The sequence below is a fragment of the Cavia porcellus genome, unplaced genomic scaffold (genome assembly GCF_034190915.1).
Source record: "Cavia porcellus strain 051 isolate PalLab524CR breed Dunkin Hartley unplaced genomic scaffold, mCavPor4.1 scaffold_2, whole genome shotgun sequence".
In the NCBI taxonomy this organism is placed as follows: Eukaryota; Metazoa; Chordata; class Mammalia; order Rodentia; family Caviidae; genus Cavia; species Cavia porcellus.
This window is the reverse complement of record NW_026947485.1, coordinates 118,423,058-118,450,701: the sequence shown is the minus strand read 5'-3', so window position 1 is coordinate 118,450,701 and position 27,644 is coordinate 118,423,058. Positions and strand designations below refer to the sequence as shown.

The window sequence follows — 27,644 nt, the reverse complement described above, 5'->3', positions numbered from 1 at the left end:
AGCAGGTGTCCCACAGTCACGGCATGTCTAACTTTCTGGGCACTGCACTGCACTCTGGGTTCACTCTTCCAGCTTCAAAATCACCCTCTCAGGGGATCCTGGCGGAAACTATGACTCTGTCACACATTTTTGCCTGGATTCTGGAGTCTTCCTCTAAAAGCTGATGGATGCCTTTATGATCCCATATGCCTGAAAATCCAGCACCATGTGAATGGTACCAAGGTCTGTTGTGGTTCTAGTGGTAGCCTGGTCCCCTTGGGCCATGACTGCAGAGTCTTTTGAATGCCCGGGCGGATGAACTCAGGGAAGTACTTCCCTGGGCAGCTCTGACTAACTAGGGTATCCTAGGGCTCTTTTTCCAAAGCAAAGTATTTTAATGAAATTCATCCTTTTATACCTTTTGAGTTTGCAGTGGGTGGGCTGCGGCCATAGCCAAAAATGTCTAGACATCTTGCTGACATCTTACAAAGTATTTGGGCTTTTTAATGCTAATCTTCTCAGCAACCATGTACACTTCCACCTTCCATGTGTTTCCTTTCTTGCTAAGGTGTAATTTTCAAATTATTGAGCTCTGCTTTTTTGCTCCAATTCTCCCTGTAGATCTGAGTAAAAGCAGCCAGCAGTATCCATGCCACAGCCTAAACACTGGGCCGTTGAACCTTCCTCCGCCAGATTAACTGGTCACTCTTAAACTCAGCCTCACACAAAGTCTTTGAACTCAGCAAAAAGTAGACAAACTCCTTGCCTGAATGAAAGGTGCATAACCTCTCGGCCAGTTTCCAGTACAGTCTTCATTCCCACCTGCAGTCTCATAAATCTGGCCTTAACTGTCTGCATTCCTATCAACCTTTTGATCCTGGTCTTTTCCTTATGCAGTTCTATCAGAATTCTGGTCTTCTGCACTCTAACCAGAACACCCATCAAGTTTGGCTCACAGAATTCTAGGTCCTCTCCCTAGCTGGCATCTCCAAATCTTTCCAAATTCCTCCTATGAAATGATTCCAAAAGTTTTTATTTGCATGGTCAGGTACAGTCACAGCAGTGACTTCCAGATTTTTTGTATTCATCAATGGCTGAGCACAAAATTTGATGCCTATTAGTTAAAGGAGGAGAGGTTTAATTTGGCTCATGGTTGTGGAAACTCAGTCAATGGTCAGCTGGTGCCAAGGCAGAAAGGTGCAGTGGAAGGGCACAGCAGAGGAAAGATGTGCAACCCACGGAACCAGGAGGCAGAGAGGGAAGAGAGGAGCTGAAAGCACGAATATACCCTCCCAGCCACCCCACGGTGACCCGCCTCCACTCAGTTCTCACCTCTGGAAGGCTCAGTCAGTGAGTGCAGATCTTCCCCAAGACACAGTCACCTTTCAAAAGCTCCCCTTCTAAGCACGAGACTATGAGGAGACAGTTACCACAAAGCCCCCTTCCCTAGGGCTACATCCAAGGGATGCAGGCATTTCTACTGCCTTTCCAGCCTCAGACTGCATCCATTATTCAGTCCCTTCCAAATCAGGAGCCACCGCTAATCTGCACAGAGCATTTCCACGTTCTCTGGATGGCTGCCCACAGATGAGTTCGCTGTGCTGGAAAAAATATGTGAAATATGAAAAATATGTGGTGGGGCTAGGGATTTAGCTCAGCAGCATAAGCGCCAGCCTGGCAAGTGTGAGGTCATGAGTTCGATCCCTGGTGAAAGACAGACAGACAGAAAGAAAGAAAAGGAAAGAAGACAGAGAGAAACATATGTGGTGAACTTTCTCTCACCCTAATTAGGTGAGTGAGGCGCGTAGCTCACGCAGAAGCACCTGACCCCTGCTCCAAGCCCCGGAACCTCCCCTGCTCCCCTCCATGTCCTGGAGGAAGCTGCTTTCCTTCTCTGTGTTTCAGTTTTCTCCTCTGAAAATGGGAGCAGTTGTTGCACTGATCACATAGTTGTAGTGAGGATTCAATAACCTTATGGAATTCATGTTCTCATGGCCACTCTCCCTAACAAACCTGGGTGTGCCTCAGCCTTTCCATTCGCAGGGCCGCGTGGACGGCGCACAGCTCCAGAGTCCAGGGAGGCAGGAGCCTCCTCCTGCAGGACCAGGCCTCGCCCACTGCGCTGCTCGTGCTGCAGGCCAAGTTCAGACAAAAGAGCTGGCCTTGGTTTCCAGCTTGACTGGCCACCCTTCCCCACTTGGTCCACCACAAGAACTCCAGAAAGGGAGGGGACCCAAAATCTTAACACAAGGATGGGAGTTTGTCTCAGCTGATTGTAAAGAGTTGCAAAACAAATTATTAGGATATCAAATTTACTCTTGTAGGCAATGCAGCGCATCATGTTTTCTTGAGCCGGAGCCATGAGATGACAACATGGGTGCTTTATAGGGATTAATGAGGGCTACATCTTCTCTTCCTAGCCACCACTGTACTCATTTAGGGTTGCAGGGGTGGCCCAGTGGCAGGCACTCGCCCGGCCTGCCTGAGGGCCTGGGATGGTCCCAGGACTGCCGAGGGGTAGGAAGTGAAACTAGAGTTTCAAAGGTTTAAGAAAATCCTGTGTTTATGTCTTCTCATACTTTCTGGCCAGGTGTTCAAGGATTCTGCTGAGTGTCACCGCAGAAGAAATGAGACTTTGAGAACTTTAATCCTAGTGTCTCAGTGCCTGACACATAGCGAGTACTCTGAAGCAGGGATAGAATAAACGGGAAACAGAATCTTCGATGATCTCAAGGGCCACTGAGATGCGGCACCAGGGCATCTTTCAGTGTGGAAGGAAGAAGGATGAGGGCATGTGTGACTGGCTACCCTGTACCCAACAGCACACAGTGACCCTCGGGGAGCTGGTGGGGGACAGAGACAACCCCACCTGCCTGCCGTCCAGGGACAGCAGACCCCTCCCTGGGCGGGCAGAGGGCGGCCCAGAGTGGGCTCTCTGGCCCCAGTCATGCCCAATTCTCAAGGGGCAGAGCTCATGGAGACTAAAGGAAGCTCAAGGCCCAGGTCGAGCTGTGCAGCCTGGGCAGCAGCCTCAGGCGCTGCATCCTGGTCCTGGGAAGGCGGCCTGTCCTGGATCCAGTGCAGAATCCCTTGGCGGGCTCCACTATGGACACCGGTGGAAGACAGAAGGCGACCTGGGGCCACAACATTGGACTCTAACTCAGCTGTGACTCACTTCCCGCTGTGCACCCCATTTCTTATTTGCCTGCCCATGCCACACTCGGGGACCTCTCTGCTCCCTGCAGCCTTTGCAAAGCCACAGTGGATGGCACAGGCACAAGGAGATGCAGGCCATGACACCACACCCTGACTGCCCATGGTGACACCCATAGTAGCGGTGCCCTGCTCACTGCATGCATAAAAACAACAATGTGGAAACACAGACAACTGTGTGTGAACTCAGCAGCTTGGTCAACAGTGAAACAAAGTTCAAAACTCTGGCAGGAAACCTAAAATATTCAATGTCTTTAGCTAATACGAATTTGAGTCATTATGGTTCCATCTTCATCTAATTTTTAAAGTGTTTATTTTCATTTCAAATACACAAAACTAAATAAGTAAATAAATATGAAAGTCCAAGTGTTTCAAAGTAGAAAACACTCAGCACTCTGGAGGCTGAGGCAGGAGGATCGTTGTGAGTTCAAGACTAGTCTGGGTTACAGAGTGGGCTCAGGGCCAGCCTGAACTGCCCACAGCCAGCCCAGTGGGGCGTGGGCTGCCACACAGCCCTAGCTGGGACTGTTCCTATCCTGTCAGGAGAGCTTCGCTGCCACCCAGGGAGATCTATCTCAGGAAGGACCCTGAAGGTCGCTGAAAAAAGGGCCCCATTCTCAGCAGGAACACAGCTGGCCAGAGGCAGACCAGATGCCAGCCCAGTTCCTAACTCCAGATAATGCCCTCCCCACCCAGCCGCTCATCTCCAAGGAAACTATCCCTTCTGCATTTCCTGAAGAAAAGGGAAAACACTGCAGAATTGATGGTGTCTTTTCTCCTGAGCAGATCCCCATGAGAAATAAAACCCATGTCCCCATCAATGCTCACAGCAGCCAAGAAGTGGAAAAAACCTGTATCGATCTCAAGCAAAGAACATATCAACAAAAGGTGGTATGTCCATGTTGTGGAATATTACATGGTCCTGAGAGGGAATGTAGTATTAATATATGTATCACGTGAGGGTAGCTTAAAAATACTATATCAAGGTGTGGCAGACTGCGGTCCTTCCAGGGGGAGAACCACCAGTGTCTCCTGAGATCCGCACTATGTTGGAACTTAGGATGCTGGGAAACCAAGCAAACAGCTCGCCTCCCTGGTAGGTGCCTGCAATATGGCAGACTACAGCCCCTCCAGGGGGAGAACCACCAGTGTCTTCTGAGATCCACACCATGTTGGAACTTAAGACGCTCGGAAACCAAGCAACCAAGCCTGCCTCCCTGCTAAGCAATTGTGAACCTACTGGTGCACAGCCTAGAGTCAAACATCCCACTTCCCCTTCCCTCCTTCTCCTGTCCCCCCCATTAGCAAATGGGAACCAGAAATCTGAGCATCTCCTGGGAGGTTGACCATACCAAATAAGGGAGATTTTCTTCTACCATCTCTTTGAAGGCAAATATTTTTATTACTGTTTTGCTCTATTCTGATTAATGGTACTGCTCTATTCAATATTCTGTTTTGATAAGTTCTATAATGTTCTGTATTTCATTTTATTTTGATATATGTGATTGAAAGAACAACTATTGTAAAGATAATGAAATGTACTGTGATACCTATTACTTAAAAAAAAAAAAAAAAATTCTACATCAAGGGAATCATAGAGCCACCCCTGGATGGCTGCATTTACATGAAACATCCAGGACAGGCAAATCCTCGGAGAGTGGTTCAGTTGCGGCTTTCCCTGGCAGAAAGTTGGGGGCGGCAGAAGGAAACGGCTGGGGGAGGGGCTCTCTGACGGTCACCGCGGGGCAGGCGCGGCTGGCAGCAGAGACCCCAGCATCTGTCAGCCTGCGCTTGCTTCTGCTCCGGGTACGCAGGATGCTGATGGAGTCACGGCGGTGACAGCAGCCAGTGACAGACTCCAGTTCTGGTCCCTTTTCCATGCCTGCTGCGCCATATCCGGTCCTGGTACCCAGCCCCCAGCTCCGCAGCGACAGCAGAGAGCAGGGCCGCCCCAGCAGATTCGAACCAGTCTCCAGCAGCAACTCTCTCTTCTGCCCCCGGGAGGAGGCAGCCGTCAGGATGCCACAGGACACGCCTCCGCGGGACCTCTCCCCAAAGAAAGGGCCTTGTGCACCCAGACAGAAGCTAAGCAACCCCAGCTCTCGTGGCCTGGACCCTCAGCAAAGGGCCCCAAACTGGGAGACCCCGCAGACCGTGGCTCAGTGCAGTTTGGGAGAGATGGCGGTACACGCCTCGGTGTCCTGAGACAGTGCAGGAAAAGCCGATGCTGTGGGTCCTCAGCTCTGAGCTTCCCCAGCCTCGGGTCGGAATTCTGTCAGAACTGAAATGATTAAAAACAATTTTTGCTTCTACGCATAAACTTTAAAATCTAAACCAACTTGCTTTTATTTTTTAAAAATTGAGTTTGTGATTCTTAAAGATTGAGAGCGGGGTACAGTAGTACATGACTGTTTACCCAGTATTTTTGGAGGCTGGGGCAGAAGGATCCCAAGTTCCAGTCTAGTGTGGGCAACTGCACGATTTAGACTATGTTTTGGAATAAGAAATAAAAGAAGGGCTGGGGATGTAGCTCAGTGAAAAGATCCTGGATTCTTTCTGAGAGAGAGAGAGACAGACAGACAGACACCAAAAGTGACTCCCTAGCTATTCTCTTCCAGCAAGTGCATTGACCAGACTCAGGTCCACAGGACAGAGCCCCGCAGGCCTCCCTGACCATCTCTGGCTGGTCTGAACACATCCAAAAGGCACTTTCCGCATAAGAAGCCCAAGGATTCAAGTCAATTTTGTCACTCTGCTTGCCAAATCTGTTGTAAGGACGATGACACAGGGCTGGCGGTTTGCTGTCAGGGAAGTGGTGACTCTGCCATCAGGTACTGCGTCCACGAGATCGCAGCTCACAGTACCCGGGAAAGGGAAGGCTTGGTCACAGAGTGTGCACACTTGCACCAGGCTCCGCACAGGTGTGCGGTCCTGATATTCCACAAGTGAGTAAAACACATTCTAACATCGAGGTCATTGCTGCCACAATATCATGCAGATGAGATTTTTCTTTCTGACTTCTTCCGAAGATGCAAATTAGCCCAACAGTCATCGGCCGTCCTTCTCTATAGTGTTATGTGGTCACTTGCTCACAAAGATGAGCTCCCTTCACCCAACTGCAGAAACAGCTGTCACCAGTTAGCATCTGGCTGCCCCACAGCTTCCTCCAGTTATAACTTCCCCTACCCCCGCCTCCCCTGTTAACATTTAAAATAGGGAACAAATGAAGGCCAAATTAATCACCATCAAAACACAGCACTAAATCCAATACCCAAAATACAAAGCCAGGCAAGTAAAGCAAATAAATACCTAGGTATACATTACAGGGAAGAAAAAAGCCCTGAAATAAGAGTGGGCCAGTGACAGAAAGCCTCCCTCTACCAACAGAAGCTGAAGGCTGAGGAGGTCGCCTTCCTTCCTCCAGCAAAGCAAAACCAGGAGAATGAAGTGCTGGCTGATGTTCAGACAGACTCTCTGGGGAAGGGCGGGGGAAGGACCTGCTGGGGGCAGTGGATCTGGGGTGCTGCTGCCATGAGAGCACTGGTGTGCTGTATACTCAGAAAGCCTAGGATCTCAAAGCTTTCGCCAGTGAGAAAGGGCAAATGTTTAAAAAAATAAATGTGGTTAACCTGCCTCAGGCATTATGCAGTGTTTACTGGTATCAAGACACTGCGGATGATAGAAATGAGTCCCCAGACTGGAACTGTCAGTGCCCAAAAGAACGCGCTCAAACAGCAAGCGAGAGGACTCCGCTGGGTAGGTTTTGGAGTTCAGGTCTGCAGGGGGGCGAGGTGCTCCGCCCCAGGCAGCAGGCACAGGCCAGCAGCCAGACCGGAGACCTGGTACACAGGGGGAAGCATCAGGGGTGACAACAGCCTATCGGGGCTGCAGAGGTGCAAGGCACCAGAAACACTGGGGCCATTGCCAGTGAACCCCAGCTTAGTCATCAGAGGGGCACGATGCCGGCAAGTAACGGCTGTTCAGCGCTTCCTGCCCCTGAATAAAATGATCCTAGAGGAGATGCGTGCAGTGAAGGCTGTAAATCTAACCAAGCAGGCTGCTCCTGAAGGCTCTCGCTGGGGAAACCAGTGTTTCCCGGGAGCGAACACAGAACAACAGAGCAAGAAAAGGTGCAGGATGGCAGATTTCATCTTTGTCACCCCAGCCGGGGCCTCTGGACAGAGCGCACACGCACTGACCCAGCAGACACCATTGAGGACACAGGCAAAAGACAGGAACCACTCCCAGGGTATCAGTCTGACTGCACAACCTCCACCCTGTACCCCATTTCTGAGAGCACGGGCCAGTTCCAGTCGCCGGTGAGCAGAGCGGGCAGTGCACAACGGAAGCGAGCCCTGCTGCTCTGGTCCCTCGTGTTCTGCCTGCTTCAGCCATGCAGCACTGGGTGAGGTCACACCAGCTCGGGACCCATCCACCTTTCTAAGGAAAAAGTCACAAACCAGCATTTGAGACTTGCTAGGATCCTGTCGCCAAATAAGAAATGCAAAGGGCCAGGGGTGCAGCTCAGAGCAAAGGCCCTGGGTTCAAGCCCCAGTACATCAAAAACAAAGGACAAAGTCGGTACTCGAGGCGGGCTCGCTTCAGACTAAAAATCATGGAGCTGTGAAATCTTTATCTCTAGCTAATGTCTTTTGCAAACACATAGCACCTCTGCAGGATTCTCCTGATTTCTCTTTGTCCCATAGACAGAAAGCTTTCAGCTCAGAGCAAAACTGTTTTGCAACCTGCACACACAACTGAAATAAAAGTGCATCGTGTAAACTGTCGCACACACAGAGCGGCAAGGCGATTCTGCTATCTCCCTGACCTCGGTCTGGAGCTTTATAGTTTACCGCAAGATACTCTGTCCAGTTCAGCAACTCGAATACCTAGCTCCTCCTGGGGTTAGTTTAGGTATAAAATCGGAATCAACAGTTAAGATCCAAAGGAGTAACAGAGGCGGGAAACACAGGGACTGCCCTCCTAAACATCGAGGTCTCGGGGCAGCGTACCTGAATCTGCCCGCCCTCAGAGGAGCCTTAGTGTAAAGGGAAGCCTCGTATTCACACCCCAGGGAGGGCTGCCCTGCCACAGAGAGAGAGAAACACATTCTGAGACCACAGCGCTAAGTAAAATAGACACACAGGCTTCTCTTAAATCAGAAACCCAAAGTATAAACAAGGAGCAGAGTAAAAGATAGATAACAGGAAGTGGGCAGAGCTTTTTCAAATGGAAAGGGGGCCAGAGGCGGAGGACAGGGGAGGCACAAGGGACCAGGAAAGAGAATTTAAGAAGAAAAGAGGATCCGAGGCCAACAGAAAGGGGAGGCACAGCTGCAGGCGACAGTACCCTCCAGGCCCAGTCTACACACATTTATAGGGAACAGGTGCGCTTTTAGAGTGTGACAGTGACCGTCAGTGAGAATCTGCTATCCACTAGCAACAAAGACAGCAACCAAGACCGCCAAGTAATTTAAACAGAAGTAAGACACAGCCCTTGCCTAGAAGAATGGTGCAGACTCCTTAGAGCAGCAGGACACACAGTGGCAAAATCTCAGAAGCCATCTGTAGTGCACCCGCAGATGAAGGAAACAGAAAATGCGGCACTGACATGCCTGGGAGTACTACTCTGCCAGAAAGAGAAACCAACCACGTGGCTCACAGGTGAGGAAAGCCCGCGCCCACAGTGACCAGTGAATAAATCAGACACACGGCTGAAATACCGCTTGGGCAACTTCTCTTACACGAGAAACCCAAAGGACAAATAAAATGCAGCATGAAAGTGAATAGGAGGCAGAGAGATTTTTCTCCAAGGAAAGGGGAACAAGAGACAGACAGGTCCAGGGGCGTGTTATGCACACGCGCCAACTCCACACAAGCATGGACTAACAAAAAGTGAGAAACGTTTAGAAAGAGGCAAAAGATACACGTAAGATACTAGTTTCGATCGGGAGGCAGTAAGGTCATACACCTGAAATAAAGGGAAGGAGACGGCATGACAGACCAGGTAGTATAGACTGCAGTGCGGGGTTGGGGGGTCCCACTCAGCAATCAAAACCAGGGGCCGCCAGGACCAGGAGGATGAGGCGGAGGCGGGAGCAGCATGTGGCTCAGCCGGGGGATCCCCAGGGCTGAGCCCACTCGCCGGCCTCCTCCTCCCTCTCTCCCCTACCTGTAGACGTCTGGTACAAGTTCGTGTTCTCTAAAATCGAAGAATGAATTTCAGGAACAAGGGAGGCTAAGAGGAGAATGTATTTACTGAGAGAAAGCTGCTGTCAGAGAGACAGCAGAGGTCCTGAGCAGGGACCTCTAGTTTCAGACTGCAAAAACTCTGTCTTTTCTAGGGATTTTATAGAGCAAAATCCCAAGGTGAGACGGGTCCAAGGTCAGGGGGGAAAGGAAACTCACAAGGTGAGGATGAGGCAGGACAGAACTATGTTCAACCAGTAAGATTACTGTTCAGGTAAAGTTGAAGAAATTGCGGACAAATGGGGAAGCGAGTCTCGAAGCAAGTGGGCATAAATACAGAGCAGTGACTCCTCCTGTCGGGGCTGGGACAGTGACTCCTGGCTTCCTCGTGGTGAGCCATCCTATTTAGAATACCAATCCCTGATGCTTACTTAGCCTTAAGAGGAGGCCTGACCCACAACGCGAGGTGTCTGCAAGGTTTCTCCTCTTCTGCACTGGCTCCTCGGAGGGCCCAGCCTTGCCTGGTGCCTCTAACATTTCTGTCTGACTCAGCTGCCTGTTACACTGGGGCTTAGAAAGTCTTCAGATGCCGGCACTGCTCGGCTCTCATGTCACATACGCAGTGAACAAGGTGTCCTGGGAAGTGACCACTTCCCGACACAAGAGGCGTCAGTGCTGCACACGCCGCTGATTATCCATGGGAGTGTTGATAATTTCACGCACGCATCAAGTTCCATGCTGTGAGGTTTTCTGCTTGAGGCATCCTGCCGGTACACAATAAGTTCCAGATTCTGCTTGTGCTCCTGTTTGGACCCAAGGCAAGCGCTGCACTGCTAAGTGACACCTCGGCCTAGTTTCAGACTGCAAAGCTTAGAGGAGGGATGCCCGATCTGCACAGGGCAGACTCCTCCCACAGAGGCGCAGCGGGGCTCCCCAGCTTAGCGCCTACCGGCTCCTAACTGGTGGGGCTAACTGGTGGGGCTAGCTTGGACTGCTGCTGGACAGGGGCTGAGCAATGACCTTAGCGTCCAGCGCACCCCTCTCCAGCTCCACACCGAGCGCACATTCTGTACTGATGGGAACACAAAAACATGGAGGATACAGTTCTGGTGACCAAGGGGGCCGGAGGTCATGGAAGAAAGATGAGGTCCACCCCTGCAGGTGACAGCCACATACACTGAGGGGGCCACCTCTGCATGTAGCACAGCACCCCTCGGGCCCGCCCAGTGACCTGTGCTCAGGGTCACACACTTCTCCCACCCTCTGGCAAAAGCCCCTCCATACTCCACCCCTCACATCCTTCCTGCCCTGGGTCACTTAAAAATAACCAGCCTCGGGCATTTACAGATCCAGGAAGTGATTCTAGTGGGAAAATCACTGGCTGTCGAGGCTGGAGAGAAACACAGGAACCAGGATGGATTCCAACAGGCTCCAGAGGAAGAATGTTAGCTTTCCAGCCCAGCGGGGTGGCGCACGCCTGTCATCCCAGCACTCCGGGAGGCTGAGGCAGGAAGATCACTGTGAGTTCACGGCCAGTCTGAGATACACAGTGAGACCCTATCTCAAAACCTCAAACACAGAAGAATGTTACCTTTTAGACACTACAGACTTCTTCACTCCTCGCCATTGGAGTCTTTCTTTACAATATGTGGTCCCTGGGGCCGGGGATGCTCCTTACTAACGATCTTTATTATGTGATGATAGCGTCTGCTCTCATCAATTCCCACCCCATGAAACTGTCCTCAGGAGAAGCACGAACATTCATGTATCAGCTCCTACATGATTAAATAATCATCTTAACTGATGACATAAAACACACAGATCTATTACAGAAATGTAGACATACAAACAAACATGAAGAGAATTAGAGTAATTTCCAAAATTTCTCAGAGAAAATCAACATGAACAGCTAGAACCTATATATTTTTTTTGCAGTTCTTAAAAGCACAAATTTGTAAGCTTGCCCTCAAAGTACTAACCATCCACCTGTAACACCTGGCTGCCACTGATGTCACCATTATAACTAGGAGTAATTACAAGACTTTGAGGAATGGACTCCCACAGTCAGGGACTCCTAGCCAGTCATCTGCCTCTGTAACAGACAGAGCTCAGTTTACCTCAGAGAGAAGAGGCTACTCTAGCTCACAGATTAGAGCTCCTGGCCCAGACAGGTGGACCCACCACTTTTAGGCCAGTTCGTATGACACAGGTGTGGCCCTGTTTCCATCACGTGTCTCGGGGGAAGACAGCAGAGGAAAGAACCAGGGTCTCACAGTCTCCATCGAGGCCATGCCTCCATAACCTAAGGCCCACCTCCTAAAGGGCCACCACCTTTCAAGAGCACCAAGCTGGAGACCAAGGTGACTGTCCCAACTACAGTCTGCATCGAGACTGCATCCAGGGCAACGTTATTAATGACAATGCTGTGACAAGGATGCTTCCACATATCCTATTCACACTTGTCCAGCTGTGTGCTTCTGATAGTCCTGGGAGTAGAGTTGCAAGATCAGACTACCCATGATGAAGTCATGATCTGTGTACTCCAGGAATGGCACAGCTCACAGGGTGTTTCCAATGTGCATAACAAAGCTGAATCCTGACAACTCTCAACCCAGTTACTCAGAAGGCTGAGGCAGGAGGATCCCTTGAGCCACAGCCCAGGCAGTACAGCCAGATCTTGTCCCAAAAATGAACAAAAGAACAAACAAAAATGCACAACAGAAGAATAACTCAGTGGTGAACATAACCCTAGTATGAGAAAGGAATGAGTTTGATCCCCTGCACTAAAAATAAAATAAAACCTATGATAAACACGTCTGCACTTGAACGCACAAAGGAAAAGTACATATCTTGACTATGGAAAGCATACAGTATGGTAACAGGAAGTGTCCCAGGTCACTAGATAACAGCTTAGCTGTCAACAAAACCCAAGCTCTAACCCAGAGCATGCGCAGGGGCTGGGCACGTTTGCTTTCCTTGTGCCTCCAGAAGAAGCAGGAGGCTTTTCCAAAAGGCTCCATGAAGCCAGTTGTGGTGGCTACACCTGAAATCAGGGCTACCTGTGAGGCTGAGGCAGGAGGATCACAAGTTTGCACCTAACCTGGGCAACTTTGCAATTTAATGAGGCCCTGTCTCAGAGTAAAAACTAAAAATCAGACAAAACAACAAAAATGAGGCAGTTTAAGGACAAGTCCTGTGGGCAGTCTCCGCAGCCTCCCTCCCTGGCAGCCCAGCCCTGATAGGAATGTGACGCCCGCTGCAGCTGCGAGCCACGCAGAGACTCTGAATTTGCAGAGTGGGGAAAACGGCAGAGAAACAAGTGAAACTGATTTTAGCAATGCTTTTTATGTCACCCAGTGCGTCCCAAACACCCTTGGATGTGAAATCAAATCTGAACGGCGCCTTCAAATTCCAGCTGTGTTTTAAAGCACTCACAGCACATCTGGCCAGCAGCCCCTGCCTGAACAAGTGGCAGATTTTCAGGCAAAGAACCAGACAGCAGAGCTAGCTGCAGGCTCAGTGCCCCAGAGCAGCTCCAGGGCACGGTGGGAGACTCTGTGAGCAATACGGCAACCGGGCAGCAGGACAGGACGGTGCCCCTGTCATCCCTGCACCCTGCGAGCCTGTGTCGGTGGCTGGATGCAGAAGCACCCTGCAGTCACCAGGCAGTGGCACTCTGCTGCCACTCCCATGCATTGGCAATGGCGAGAGGCTGGCTGGGCTCCTTCCCAAGCAGGGCCAGAGGCTGAGGCAGGAGGATTGTGAGCTGGAGCGCAGCTGGGCAGCTTAGCGACTCAGCAAGGCCCTGTTCTCCAAATTCAAAATAAAAGCAGGGCAGATGGAGACGTTGTCAGCCTGAGGCCTGGGTCTGATTGCACACTGAGGGGAGCCGAAGGCGGCTATGCTCAGCATGGCCCTGCAGCTCGGTGCCAGTTCCCTGCTCTGGGCAGAAGACAGACCCTGCTCCCAGGGGTAAGGCAGGCCACAGTCAAGACCCTGAGAAACCTGCCTGCCTCAGTGGGCTTTATTCCATCTTTCCACCTCCTCAGGATGCCCTGAGACACGGCCTGCACTGCGACCTCCCCACCTGGCCACATGCCTGGCCTTAAAGGCGCCGTGAGAATGGGAGAGGAAGGGTGTGGGGTGCTAAAGGGGTGCCACCCACAGTAAACAAGCAGACACACACCGGTGCACACACGCTTGCAGATCTCGTCCAAACCCGTGCGGTTCCGGAGTTTCGGCAGTCACAGGCTTTACCTTGACACTCAGTGTTCCCTGAAGAAAACAGCCTTTAATGCTCAAGGAAACTGAGGCCTCACCCTTCTCCTTCGTTGGAGCCCCGTCTGCACTGCTGCTGAGTCACAAATTCAGGGGTGAAAGAGCAGAAGGAGCCCGGCCAGCCTTAACCACAGCCGGTCTCGGGGCGGCCGGGGCAGAGACTGTGGCCCGCGGTGCCCAGCCCTGTTCTCGTGGGGCCCTGACTGCGAGGGGAGTACCCGTCACCCCTGCCCGGGAGATGCGGTGTCCAAGCCTGCACACAGCCGACCCCAGCGAGGACCTTTACACCTCTGCTCACCACGGAGCCAACTCCCGGAAAGCGATTCCCGACCGGGACGCACGGAGCTGATCCAAAGCCTTTCGGTCTCCCCGTGCTCTGCATGTTTTACACAATCACCCTGCTGTCACACATGGAAGACTGCTCCCCCAGGCTCTGTGTCAGATGACACAGCAGGAGGAAGAAACACGAGTGAGCCAGGTCTTCTTGATTTCCCCTCCCTCCACAATTCAGATTCTCTCAGGGAAAACACAGAACACCACAAGGCACGTGGAGCCACCCGGCCACATCTTCCCTCAGAAAAAGAAAAAGCTACTCAACATTCTTCAGTGCACTTAACACACGTGCTGCTTAATATACAGTCGGGAACAGCCAGATCTTGGAAATGCCCCAAATGCCTATAAACAGAGGAATGGGTACGAAAGATGCAGTATTTCTATACAATAGAGTACTACTCAGCTATAAAGAAGGATTCCAGTGAGGCTTCTACAGGTAAATGGATGCAACTTGAGACCACACTCACAAGTGAAATCAATCAGACTTGCATGTATAAATATCGCATTGTCACCCTAGTGGAAAAACTGAAAAAGTAAATAAGATCCAAGATCTACAATAGATACTATGAAAGGATAAGAAACTATTTAAAGAAAAAAAAAAAAAAAAAAAAAACCCTGGGATGGGGAAAGGAGGAAAGGAGGAAGGGAAAAGGAAAAAGACATAAATTTGTATACGCATAAGACAGCTAAGATGACTATACTACTAATTCTATTGTTCTTGGAAAGGAACAGTTAATACTCATGGTCAGATCAGTTCCGTATGTCTCTATCTGCTACTCTAAGCAAGTCTTTTGAAGGTAACAATATGCAATATTATAGCCATTGTTACATTCTTATCATCTGGTTTTGAAAGCCTTTATTGTTATTGTTCTGGGTTTTTTGTTGTAGTTGTTGTTTGTCTTTTTTGTTTTTCTTTTCTGGGTTTCTTTTTTGCTCTTTAGAGAAAAAAAACCACACACACTGCAGCCAGCGGAGTGTGCAGACCGGGAAGACTTCCTGGGAGGAAGGAGGGCCTTGCCCAGTCCACCCTGCGAGGGCTGTTTCCCAGCCTTAAGGACCGACCTTCCAAACACCACTTAAGTTGGAATCTGACATCCACTAGACATTCTCTGTAAAATGTCAAACCCCAGCCCTGAAGTTGCCCGCAGTGCTGGTGACGAGCTCCCCGCACGGAAACAGCCCCGCTGCTTGAGGGACTGGCTCGCTCAGTCTGAGTGTGTTAGGCAGGAAGGACTCTGTCCACTTTGGCGATGAGGGTGTGGCCAAGCCAGAAAGCCACAGCTTGTCGGGACAGCCTTGGGAAACTGAGGCAGCCCGTATGGTCGGGTCAGGGCCCAGAGTAATGTTCGAGGCAGCCTCAACTACATAGCGGGAACTCGTTCCAAAACTGATCTTTTAGAAAACGAAGAAAGAAAAGGAAAAAGAGACAGAAGAGTAGAATCCATCACCGGCCACCTTGTAGCCCGGGAAAGGCTGGGTCCCAGGTCTCACTGTAACCGACTCTGGGCACAGACAGACAAACGCCACTCCAAAGCCACCAGCAGCCGGGAGGCAGAAGCCGGGGTGTGGACACAATATGGACAGGAGGAGCGGGAGCAGGAGGAGGACGGCTCGGGGGACATGAATCCCCTGTAACACTGAGGAGGAGATGACACCCAGCTCCGCCTGCAGCCACGCATACGCCAGCAACACCACGCCTGGGTCCAAGGCTGTGCACACCAGAGGCCCTGCTCATGCCACCCTGGAAAGACAGGGGACAAGTGTCCTTCAGGGATCCCAGACATGGTGCTCACAGCACTAGGCCTGGGGACACTTGGCCATGTCAGCCTTAGTGGCCACAGAGCGGGGGTACAAATCAGGGCACTGAGGACCCGGAGGCACATTAAAACTGGGGAATTTTCAGTGGGGTGTGGGGCTCACACCTGTGATCCCAGCACTCGGAGGCCAAGGCAGGAGGATCTCCTGTTCTAGCACTGGAGGGTACAGCTTCAGCACCTTCAGCACCAAGGACCTCAGGCCGCCACAGACCGAGAAACCCCTGGCCAAACTGCAGCGCCGGTCCAGTGGAGCAGGTGAGAGGAACATGAGACCTTCTCCCTCCAGCCAGCCACCCAGAGCTCCCCGCTCCAGGCCTCACTCAGTGAATTCCAGTCAGTCAGCTCGGATCTGTTCAGCAAGCCTTCCAGGTAGCAGAGGTTCATCCTGGACGAACCCCTGACCCACGCAAATACGGGTTCTCTGCAAAATAAACAGGCCTGGCTCAGTGTTACACCACATTAGCTTTACATCAATAGCAGCTTCTATAATAAGACAAAAACAATGCTCTTAAAAGCCAGATGAGTTACAACCTTCAATGAAACTGTCTGATTTGAGGCCAGGGTAGTGCATGCCTCTCAGCCCAGCATTTAGGAGGCTGAGGCAGGAGGATCACCATGAGTTTGAGGCCAGCCTAGACTATATAGCAAAATCTTGTCTCAAAAAAGGGAAGGGAAGGAAAGGGAAGGGAAGGGAGGGGAGGGAAAGGGGAAGACAAGGGAAGGGGAAGGGCAAGGGAAGGGAGGGAAGAGAAGGGAAGAGAGGGAAGAGAAGGGAGGGGGAGGGAAAGGGAAGGGAGGGGCAGGGGAGGGGAGGGGAAGGGGGAAAAAAAGAAAAGTTCTTTGATTTTGTTTTCTAAGAAGAGCTGACTTATACCTGCAGGCAGATAATTGCCTTAAATTAAATGCTCACAGCTAAAATAGATTACAGGTGTGTAGAGAGATAGGCAGTCAGACATTAGAGACAAGAAAGCAACTCAAAAGCCATGTGTGAGCTCCCTATGTGAGGAATGCAGAGCGCACGCCTCACCCCAAGCGGTGACAGTGACACACACAGAGGTCGAACAGAACCCTCAGGACTGCAAAATGGGATCTGTTTTATTTTATTCAAACATACAACCTCCAAAGACGGTCAGGCCTAGAGAGAGAACATAAGGACCGGTGTTCATTCAACTGCAGGGGTTTGTTGTTGCTGCACTAGAAGTGACTCATGCCTAGGGGTCCAGGAAGGGAAGAGAAGAGAACTTTCCCACCTTCTCCAGAGGGGAAGGATTTCACTCAGTTCTGGATGACCCACTCGGACCCACTGTTGTGTGGCAGTGGCACGCAGCTCCCTGCAGATCACACATACACATACACACACACACACACACACACACACACACAAAGCACACACGTGCACACAGCAAATTTACAAGCCAAAGTCACACTGAAAGTCTGTGCTCCAGGGTGTCCCTAAAGCCCTGGACTGTGAGGAGCAGCTCCCTGCCCACCAGGGCGCCTCCCCTCTAGGGGAGCATCCATTTCTCAGGTCATGGAGTCAGAGACTAAGAAGCCATGCAGAGTGTGGTGGCCACGGCTGGGCCTGGGGCCATGCAGGGCCCAGGAGACTCAGAGGTCGAGTTGTACAAACATCAGAGATTTGAACTGGCGCTGAGCAGTTCCACCGAGGAATGGGTGAGTGCACAGTTCCTCCCCGCCAGTGCTGCAAGAAAGCTCAGTCAGTGCCCTGGGGAAAACAACCCCCCCCCCAGGGCTGACCGACTCCTCCCTTTCACACACGATGTCCAGCACACCAGCAGAATTACAAGACACACGCAGGTGACTTTGCTTCTTCTTTTTTGCAGTCCTGCAGATTGAGCCCAGGGTCCTGGCACTGAGCCACATCCCAGCCTGCTTTTACTTTTTATTTTGAGGCAGAGTCTTGCTAAGCTGCCAGGTTACCCAGGCTGTGTCCAACTTGTGATCCTCCTTCCTGAGCTTTCTGAGTGCCGGGAGTACCAGCCAGTACCACCTCACCTGGGGAGGCAGCTGCCGAACCCTCATCAAAACCCGCCACAGAGACCCAGGACAGAGATGGGGGCCTGCAACGGCTGCTTCAGGACAGACCCTCTTAGACTCAGACTGAAAAGCTGGCAGGGGCTGGCCTGTGCCTGTCACATGGAAATGGTCCACTCTAGCATGCAGCCCGCCTGCCCCAGCAGCATCTCGGGTTTGCTTGCTTATTTTTGGTGGCACGAGGGACTGTAGCCAGGGTGGCACTGCACCCTAGCTACATCCCCAACTCTTTGTAAATTTTTATTCTGAAACAGGATCTTCCTAAAACCCAGGGTAGCTTGAATTTGGGATCCTCCTGCCTCAGCCTCCACAGTGCTGGGATTATAGGCCTGGGCCACCACGCCAGCCTGGTTAAGTTTTATAAAGTGTCCTTGTACCCTTGTGCAGACCCTCTAGCTGAAAGCTGGAGGTGTGAGCAGGGGTGAGGAGAACAGAGGGGGGTGTGTGACAGCCCTGGGGGGACTCAGCCCTGCAGGAGGAGGGGGAGAAGAACACCTGGCTTTCTTGTCTCTGAGAGTCACCTTGGAGCCTCCTCCCAGAGGGAAATTCCCACTGTGGAGACCTCAAAGTGCTGTGAGCACACTATAGTCCACTATGGCGGGTGTGAAGCCCAGATTCCAACGGGGTCCATCAGAGTGGCAGCGTCTGCTACACAGCAGCCCCAGACAGTGCCCTCACCCCTGTTTGGTTCCTGACCAGGCAAAATGCCACACACAAAGAAAAAGATCTAATTCAGGCCACGCTGAAGTTTATCAGTTCTGTCCAACCAAAGATACCATATGAAAGGCAAGACAGACCAGGAGAAAATCATGCTCGCTGGTGTCTTCACGTAGGCATCTGGGCAGCACGAAAATCGGATGTGCAGTGTCCACACACCAGTGCCCTTCACGGGTTCCACCTTCCTACCCACAACTCTGGCAAGCCAAGGCCAGAAAAAGCGGCTCACAGCCACACAAGCACCTGGGGAATTGGTCAGTAAGCACTTAAAAAAGCATACAGCCTCATTACTTTCAGAAAAATAAACACAAAAACCAAAATGAAACAGTTCGCATTATTAAAATGCTTCCACCAGGCACCCCGCTAACACCAAGGGCTGCCGACAGGGTGGCCGGGGACATTGACGGATCTGCTCCTTTAGGAAAAAAGGGCTGGGACACAGCTCAGTAGCACAGTGCCTGCCTGGCAAGCATGAGGTCCTGAGTTCAATTTCTGATACCAAAAAAAAGGGGAGAAATTTTGGCAGGAACCTAGATACATGGGTGCCTGAGTCAGCATCTCACTCCCAAGCGTGTGCACAGATTTTCATGGTGCCCAGGCGATGCTCAAATTTGTGATCCTCCTTCCTGAGCTTCCAGAGTGCCGGGAGTGCCAGCCAGCACCACTTCACCTGGCGAGGCAGCCACTGATACCACACTGGCATTCTCTCTGGAGGATGCAACGTGCAGGTGGTTACTGAAAAACCAATCCCACAACCCACCTGCCTTTGAAACCTGCTGTCTCTACCTTTCGTGCAGCACCAAAGAAACACACAAGTCACCAGCGTCACCACACAGAACCACAGTAAATCTCAGCAGTATTCTCTAAGACACTTCGTAGAGCTGCTTCAAGTGCAGCCTGGAAGGCCGAGCCAGAATGGGAAAACCTTTGTCACGCACAAGAGAAAAACACCAAAGGGCCGGGCTGACTCTGAGACAGTCTGGGAGATAAGCTTGCATGGTGGGAATCAAACCCAGCAATAAGACAACAGAAAGCTGAAGCTCAAGCGTAAGTATTTCCTTCTCTATGTGGTCGGTCTGTGAGATGGCTTCATTGTATAGCTGAAGCTGGCTTGAGCTCACAGTGATCCTCCTGCCTCAGCCTCCCGAGGGCTGGGATTACAGGTGTGCGCCACCACACCTAAGTTTAAGGTACTTTTTGAAAAGCAAAAGTGAGGAGGAAGAAACCTTCCCTCGGAGATCATAGTAACTAAAACAGAAACGAGAAAATCAGTGCGCTGCATTATGAAGAACACCAGTCGCTGTCAAATAGGCTGACATTGCCACTGGGCTGGCTCTGACTTCCGAGTCTGGGCTGGGTAGAGACCCCCGAACCCCCAGACACCTCTGCTAGACACAAGCTGTCAGCATCGCCAGCTCCACCACAAACACACAGGAAACTGCCCAGGCAGGGCCTGAACTTGCAATCCTCCTGCCTCAGCCTCCCAGGCTGCTGGGATCTCAGGCCTGGGCCAGCTTCCAGGAGGGGATGGGATTTAGGAAGACGTGTGGCTCAGGACTGCACATCTCGGGATGCTGCTGTGGCCACACTGCCCACACAGTTCAATGCCTGGGCTGGTCGGTGCTGACCCCCACGCCGTGCCCTAAAGTAGAGGAGACCAGACGCCCTGTTGACCTGCCGCTTGCATTTCCGGGGATGGATCCCTGTCGCGGTCCCATGGGGCGACCTCCGTCTCCAGCTCAGGGTCACCGGTGAACCTGGTATCCGGTTATCAGCCGGATGCCCGTCAGCAGCCCAGGATAGTGCCTAAGCAGGGCCGGCTTCGTCCTCACACGCTGGCCATGCGCACAGGGCATGCTCTGCACCCAGCACCACGCAGCAAGTTAAAATCAGATGGTGGTGACACTAATCGGACCTCAGACCCGAACAGCGAAAAGCACAAGGCACAGCGGCCAGGGCCCCCTCCCCGCAGGACTGCGCCCCAGCCTGGGCCTCCTCATGAGCACCTCGGCTCACCCACGCATGGGAGCCCAGGCTCAGCGCGCCTCTGCCAGCGCAGCCAGCTCCGCCCCTCTGTGCACCTCTCCTGTCTGTGATCCGAGGCTGGGGGGTGGGGGGGAGCACCTTCTGTAGCTCCGTGCCTCACGCCCTTGTGGGTGCCAACGTTTTCCTCCAGGACCAAAAAAGCTGCTTTTTCAAAGTCAGACGTGGGGGCAGACCTGTGATCCCAGAGCTCCAGGAGGCTGAGGCAGGAGGACAGCACCTTCAAGGCCAGCCTGGGCAATGTTGCAAATTAGATCTTGATCAAATATTTTTTTAAATAAAAAAATAAAAAGGGAACGGAATGCAGCTCAGTGCAAAGGCCCTGGTTCAATCCCTAGTACCGACAACAAGAAAATAAAAATCCTGGTTTTTTTTTTTTTCTCTCTCTCTCTAAATAAACACACAGCCATCTTGTAGTTGCTTGTAGGCAACACAGGGCCTTTTGTGGAGCCGAATTGGCCCATATGAACTTCTCCACTGGCTACAGAGTTTAAAAGGTGCACCAGAGGGGGTAGAGCAGGGCTTCAGAGACCGCTGATCTTAGAGTAGGAGTCAGCCTTCCCCTGCAGCCAGCCCCTCTGCACAGGGTATGTCCAGCTCCATACCATCTCTGCCTCTGCGCCCACTTAATATTTCTGGGATTTCACCCCGCAGACGCCTGCTGTGTAAAGCAGGGGCCCACCCAGACCAGGCGTCCTCCGGCCTGGCTCAGGTCATCGAACAGACATCACAGAGCACAGAGCCAGGCAGCGAGGACCCCAGGTGCACACACTGTTTGATGACAGAGTGTCACGGTGGGAAACATGACGGTCTCTACTTCAGGTGAACCAATCTCAGAGAAGTGCTTCATGATCAATGTAAAGATCGTTATCCACCCGGGTCTGCAGGCAGGAGCCTCCCAAAGCGCAGGCAGACTGGATTCATAACTCACAGCCCGAAATGTCAATGATACAAATGAAAATCTGCACAGCCCCCAACAGATGGAACCATCTAGTGAATGTGAACCTTCAGTGTTGACGGTAACAGACACACACACACACACACACACACACACACACTTTATCACAGGATAAATGAACAGGCATAAGCCACAGATCCACTGGAAACTGCGAAGCTGAGAATGTAAGACCCGAGTTCACCCATGGGAATTTGACTTTTTACAAAATGACCTTAAAGATTAAGTTTTTCTCGCCTATGAAATTAAAGATACAGATACAGCAGGCGTATTCAAGTCGTATTAGACAACGCAGACAAAATCAATTAAAAAGTACAATCTGCATTAGGGAAACAGCAACACAATAACTGCTTTTAACAAATTACTAATATTTGCTTGCTAAAGCAGAAGCATTTGGCGGTTACATATACTTTAAGGTCTTATCACCCAATGAAAGGCAGTGTCTCAGTTTTCTGAATTCCAAGAGAGAAAAACCATGACCACACAGTAACTACTTTTCACCACTCAACAGTACAATTAGTTGGCACCTAATAAAAACCACAGGAAATGCATTTATGTACATCCTGTTACGACAAAGGTGGATTTGGCTGAGTTGAATTCTTCCCAGTACACACAGCAATCTAAACAGTAAGCTTGGGTGTAGTCAAAACTATAAAACTAAATTTTGTGAATCTGTTTCTTTTTCTCGTAACAATTACAAAGTTCACGTAATAAGTCAGTTCTGTTCCCCAGGTTACATTTTTAAATATTTTATAAGACTGAGCAAATATCTTTATTCTACCTTTATTTTTTGCAAGTCGGAAAAGGAAATTTGGAGCTGGTCATTAAGCATTAGACACGAGGAATCAGATTGAAAGCCACCGTCACCCTCTCCACTCCTGTGAGTACCACATGGCATGTGTGGAGCTCTGATTCCCCCAAATGATGAGTCTTGTCCTCGAGGGCAGGTCGGGGAGCCTGGAATGACTGTCGAGTGAAGAGGTGACAGGGAAGTCGCAGAGCCTCGGTCCCTTGCAAGTGAGCTCAATGTGTTTAACTCAGCACAACTGTGCCAAGTCTCTGCGTACTTTATACCTCCGGACACGGCCCTCCCAACAAGGAAACCAAGCTGAAGGCACCACCTAACATTCCCAGGAAAGGAAGGCCCCGATGATGGCTTCCTTGGGGTCCATGCCTGTATCCCAGCACCAGAGAGGCTGAGGCAGGAGGATCGCTGCAAGCTTGAGGCCAGCCTTGGCCACAGAGTGAGTTCAAGCCCAGCCTGCACTCCACAGTGAGACCCTGTCTCACATAAACAGAAAACCAAAAAGACAGACAAAGATGCCTCCATGAGCGCTGCATCTCTCCAGCTAAGAGGCAACACAGAATTGCTCCCTACACAGATCAGACTGGCTGGTTTGTGGCTTTCACCCTCCATGCAAATATTTATAAAGTCCCCCGCTGAGGTAAAGGAATGACATTTAAAATTGTTTCAAAATAAATCAGATTTTTCTTTGAAAACGTAATGGCCTGTGGTTGTATTTTTTAAGAATTAACAATGGCCATTGAAATAGTTTTTAAAAGGAAGTAAGAATAAACGGAACAGTGATTCACACATTACACCCCCAGCTCTCATCACAGCCCAGCTTTTCCGGGTCCCCAAGCTCAGTGGATCGGAACCATCAGAACCATCTCCTCTGAACTCCCAGTCCTCCCCGCTGCAACTCAATGGTCTCTGGGACCAGGGGGACCCCTGCCCTGGAACATCAGTGCTCATCCCAGAGAACGAGGCAGGGTCTGGAGATAGAGGGTGCAGATAGACATGGTACACTTGGGGGGACCCTGGCCTCAACTCCCGTGCTGGGGATGGACCTGGGCTCATCCATGCCAGGCCGGCACTACACAGAGGAGCTGCAGGCCCAGACACCTTTGCCCGCCCAGGGGCAGAGTCCCTTGGTGAGTATTTCAGACATAAAGTGCCACGTGGACACCGTTTCAAAACAAGAAACATCACAGATCTTCTGCACATGGGAAGGAGGTGAGGCAATGGGGGAGGCAGAGAGAAGGGGGAGAGGTGGGGGCGGGGGAGTATAGTGGGGGAGGGGCAAGACAATGGAAGAGGAAGAGGGAGGGGAGAGGCCATTGAGGGGGAGGAGAGGGAGGGGAGGGGGGAGAAGACACAGAAAAAACCGGGTCCAGTGGCCTGCACTTTCCAGCTTCCCGCCAGACGTGATCATCAGTACTACAACAAGTGCCAGTAAAAAAGACAGAAAGAAAGCTCTCTTAGAGAAAAGGAAACTCTTAGACAACTTTTGGACCTGAACTAATTTTGATACTATCACCCATTCCTACCCCAAATTTGCTGCCCTGTAGAAAGTGGCTAAGAAGCCAGCTGTCTCCCGAAAGGTCACCAGTGAGGAGTCCTGGGCCACAGGAAACAGCAGGGCAGGGCAACAAATACTCCTCCACTCTGCGCATCTGGAAAACGAAAAGCACTTATTTCCCCACTTCACTGGGAACAGTCTAAGACAAAGGACAAAAACAGCCGAATTTTCCCTTTTTTTTTTTTTTTTTTTTTTTTTGGCAACCATCCTATTTTGAATGATTATTTCAGTGAAGCAAACCAATGGATATTTTCTTCTTGTAACTTACTTTGAACCACAGTCATTAGCATTAACAAAGTGCTCAGAGGAGAGGTAGAATTTAAACTGCCAAGAATGACCTTTACTCCCAGCAGGTGAGAGAGACAGTGACCCATCCCCTGCCATGGGAAAGCCAAGGACCATCTCTCTCCCAGCGAGGACATGGGGGCCAGTTTGTGCATCTAGCGACCCAGCCTGGGCACAGGATGTCCCCATCACCGCTCAGGTCCCTGCTGGAGTACTTAACCTTGGCCCTGATACTCTTCAAATCCCGGGAGACCGCTGTCCTCCGCCTGGCACACCAGAGAGCTCGAGCTCTGTTACGACTCAGAGGCTACAGTGTGCAGGTGGCCTGGAGGCCACGGGTTTCTGCATCCCATGAAGAAAATTTCAGAAACAGAACAGAGAATAGAAGAAGCTCTGACATTCGCCTAAGAAGCCACTGGAGATGCGACAAGGGGGGTGTAACTCTCAGTGCTGGGGTGGAGGATCATGTGGCCAAGCAGACATGGACACTCAATGCCCCCCTGAGCTGCCCAGCCCCTTCTCAAATATGTTCCAGGTCCCCAGTCTGGTGACAGCAGCAGCACAATTAACTCCTCAGGGGTGGACCTAGACCCCAAAACTCCTCTGTCCTTATCTGCTGTGTGATCTCCTGATTCTTCAAGCAGACCAGCAGCACCCAGGTTTCCCAGCAGGGCTCCTCCAGTACTCTCAAATTCTTGCTTCCCCAACTGCCACCAGTTTTATCTGCAGACCAGAAGGCTGTGATTTCCAACCTCTTACACATGCATACAGTGATTGAGAAATATTCCTATTTTATATGACCATGGACAGAAAAAGACAGCAGCCAGCTGGCTGTCAGGACATCCGCCAGCGAGAAGCATGGAAGTCGACCTATTGGGCAACCAAATTCCTTCAGGAAAGTCTGGCTTAGAGAATTCATCCTGAAGACCGCAGTCTGGAGCTTTCTCAGCAGCAAAATAACATGTGACCCTGACAGGTAGGGCAGCTGTCTAAATTGAAACAGTAACAATATTCCCCTCTGGTTCAAAAAGAGAGAAAAGAAATACAAGAAAATCACAAAAGAGAGAAGTAAGCCAATTATACACATCCGAAGTAATTTAAAGTACTCTGTTTTATTTTAGATATTACAACACATAAAACCCTGTGTGAACTGATCCTGCGGAACCTTGGAGTATAAAACCTTTAATTTTAAAAGTCTCAGTAGAAAAAACAGATAGGTATATACATCCTGAAACAAATGTTTCCTCTAAACTCTTCTCCCAAATTAAACCGTAAAATGCACAACCTGGATTTTGTTGCTATGTAAAAAGTTGCAAATCAGTCTTTAAGGGATTAAACATGCTCTCAAAGGACAAAGAACTTTTTAAAAATTCAGTCGTATCAGTTTAATCAGTGAAGTCAGTTAATTATTCACAGTGAAAGCAAAGTGAAGACACAGCCCAACTTCTGGCCCATCTGGGTTTAAGCGTTCCTGATTTTCCGCGTTCGGGCTCTGGGGAGCGAGGTCGGGAGGCGTCTGATGCCTCCTCGCAGTGCCAGCGCTTCAGCCGCCTCAGCGGTTTGCAAAAGATGCAGTTTGGTCTGCCTTGTATGGAAAACTCAGGGGCAAAATATTTTATCCAACAGCGAACACCACCCTCCCCAGACTGGGCTCTGGCAGCGAAGTAAGAAGATGTGGATGCATAAAATCAGTCTGCAAAAAAACCAAGTTGGTTCTCGCAGGAATGGAGGGCCGGGGCGGCTCAGCCTCAGGGTGCTGGCCACCCCTACCCCACGCCCACCCCCACCCCCTGCAAGCACACAGCAAAACTAATGCAGTCGTGACCCAGAATCTCGAGCTCCGGCTCTACAGCAGTCTCTGAACACACAGGACAGGCGAGGCTGCAGTTCCCTACGTTGGGGCATACAGAGCCCCAATGGTGATCCCGAGCGGGATGGATACCCATTCATTCCCCCTGTAGTGAACCCTAGGGATCAGAGGCCAGAGAGGGCAAAGCTGGCCCAGCAGTGCCCCACGGAGGGGTCCGAGGCCCGGGACCCTATGGGCGCTTCCCAGAAAAGCGCGCCGTTGTCAACGCAGGTAAAGACACCTGCGCGCGCCGCCCAGGCGCGGGGCTAAGCCAAACTTTTCCAGATAAGTTCCCTGGGTCTTGCCGATCGACGTCCAACAGGTGTCCCCACCGTCACCACGCGCGATCCCTCCCTGCGATCGCGCGGAGAAACTGAAAGGACCTGACAGGACCGGGAGGAAGCCGGGCCGCGCCCCGCGCACAGGAGGAAGGCGAAGTCGCCCGGCGCGGTCCTGCACGGCCACCCCAGCCCGGTCGCGCCCGCTCGGGCCCCACGCGGTACCTGCTTGTCCAGCGGGTCGCGCGCGGCCCCGGCGCCCGCGGTGGCCCTGGGGGGCGCGGGCGCGCGCTCGCAGCTGCAGCCCTCCAGCAGGTAGAGCCCGGCCGGGCGGCCGCTCTGCTCGCCCTCGAAGTAAAACAGCACATTCTGGTAGAGCGCGAACCACTTCTCGTGCCAGCGGCTCGCCTCGGCCGCGCGCCTGCTCAGGAAGCCGCGCTTCGTGCCCTCCCTGCGCGCCAGCCCGGCCAGGTGCAGCGCGTGGCCCTCGTTGTAGCGCACGCTCTTCTGCATGGCCGGAGCCGCGCGCCCATCGGCCCGCCCGGCCCGGCCCGGCCCGACCCGACCCGACCCGGCCTCCGCGCCCGCCGCGTCCCCGCCCAGGCGCCCGGCGAGCCCGCGGGCCGCAGCGCTCTGCTCCGGCCACGCGCGCGGAGACGGCGGGCGGCGTCACGTGGGCGCTGAGCCGTAATCGGCTTGGAGACGACGGCGAGGGCAGAGCCCGCGCCCGCCCGCGGGAGGAGGTGGGGACGGCGGCGCGGCTCGCAGCTCGCTGCTCGGGCCTGGCGCACAGCCCGCGCGGACTATCGGCCGGGGGCGCAGGCACGGGGTTCACAGGAACACCACGCAGTGCAGGGCGGCCGTGCAAGTCCTCATGGCGCGGACTCACGCACACGGGGTGCACGGGCACAAAGCGCATGCTGCTGCCCCCAGGCACACACAGGCGCGCACTCACAGCATGCAAGGGTGCAGAGGCACACGCGTGCAGGGCTCAGACTTCTCCAAACGGGAGCACACAGGAGTCAGGCACGGGGCTGCAGGCTGCACTCCTTGCACAGCGCAAAGCTGAGGCAGGAGGGTGCAAGCCGGGGCCCAGCCTGGGCAATTTAGCAACTTAATTTTATTTTATTTTTTAAAACATAGAAAAGGGCTGGGGATGCAGCGCAGTGAGAATGTTACGTGTTCAATCCCCAGTACCACAAAGGAAAGAAATACAGCCACATACTTACACACGTGAGGTTTACACACAGTTTGCAGCATGCACACAAGAACACAAACCCGCACAGAGACA

The 27,644-nt window shown here is 51.9% G+C and overlaps 1 protein-coding gene across 4 annotated transcripts in view; it reads right to left on the bottom strand.

Annotated features, from left to right (window-relative positions):
* Rasgrf2 (Ras protein specific guanine nucleotide releasing factor 2) overlaps positions 1-26,944 on the bottom strand; it is a 171,145-nt gene extending 144,201 nt beyond the window's left edge. For 3 of the 4 annotated variants that reach the window (XM_063245278.1, XM_063245279.1, XM_003479514.5), the window contains exon 1: positions 26,579-26,944. In XM_063245278.1, the coding sequence (XP_063101348.1) occupies positions 26,579-26,866 (288 nt within the window). In that variant the 5' untranslated portion in view covers positions 26,867-26,944. The remainder of the gene's footprint in view (positions 1-26,578) is intronic. The other variant, XM_005008026.4, reaches the window with a different exon arrangement.
* Between the last annotated feature and the right edge of the window lie 700 nt (positions 26,945-27,644).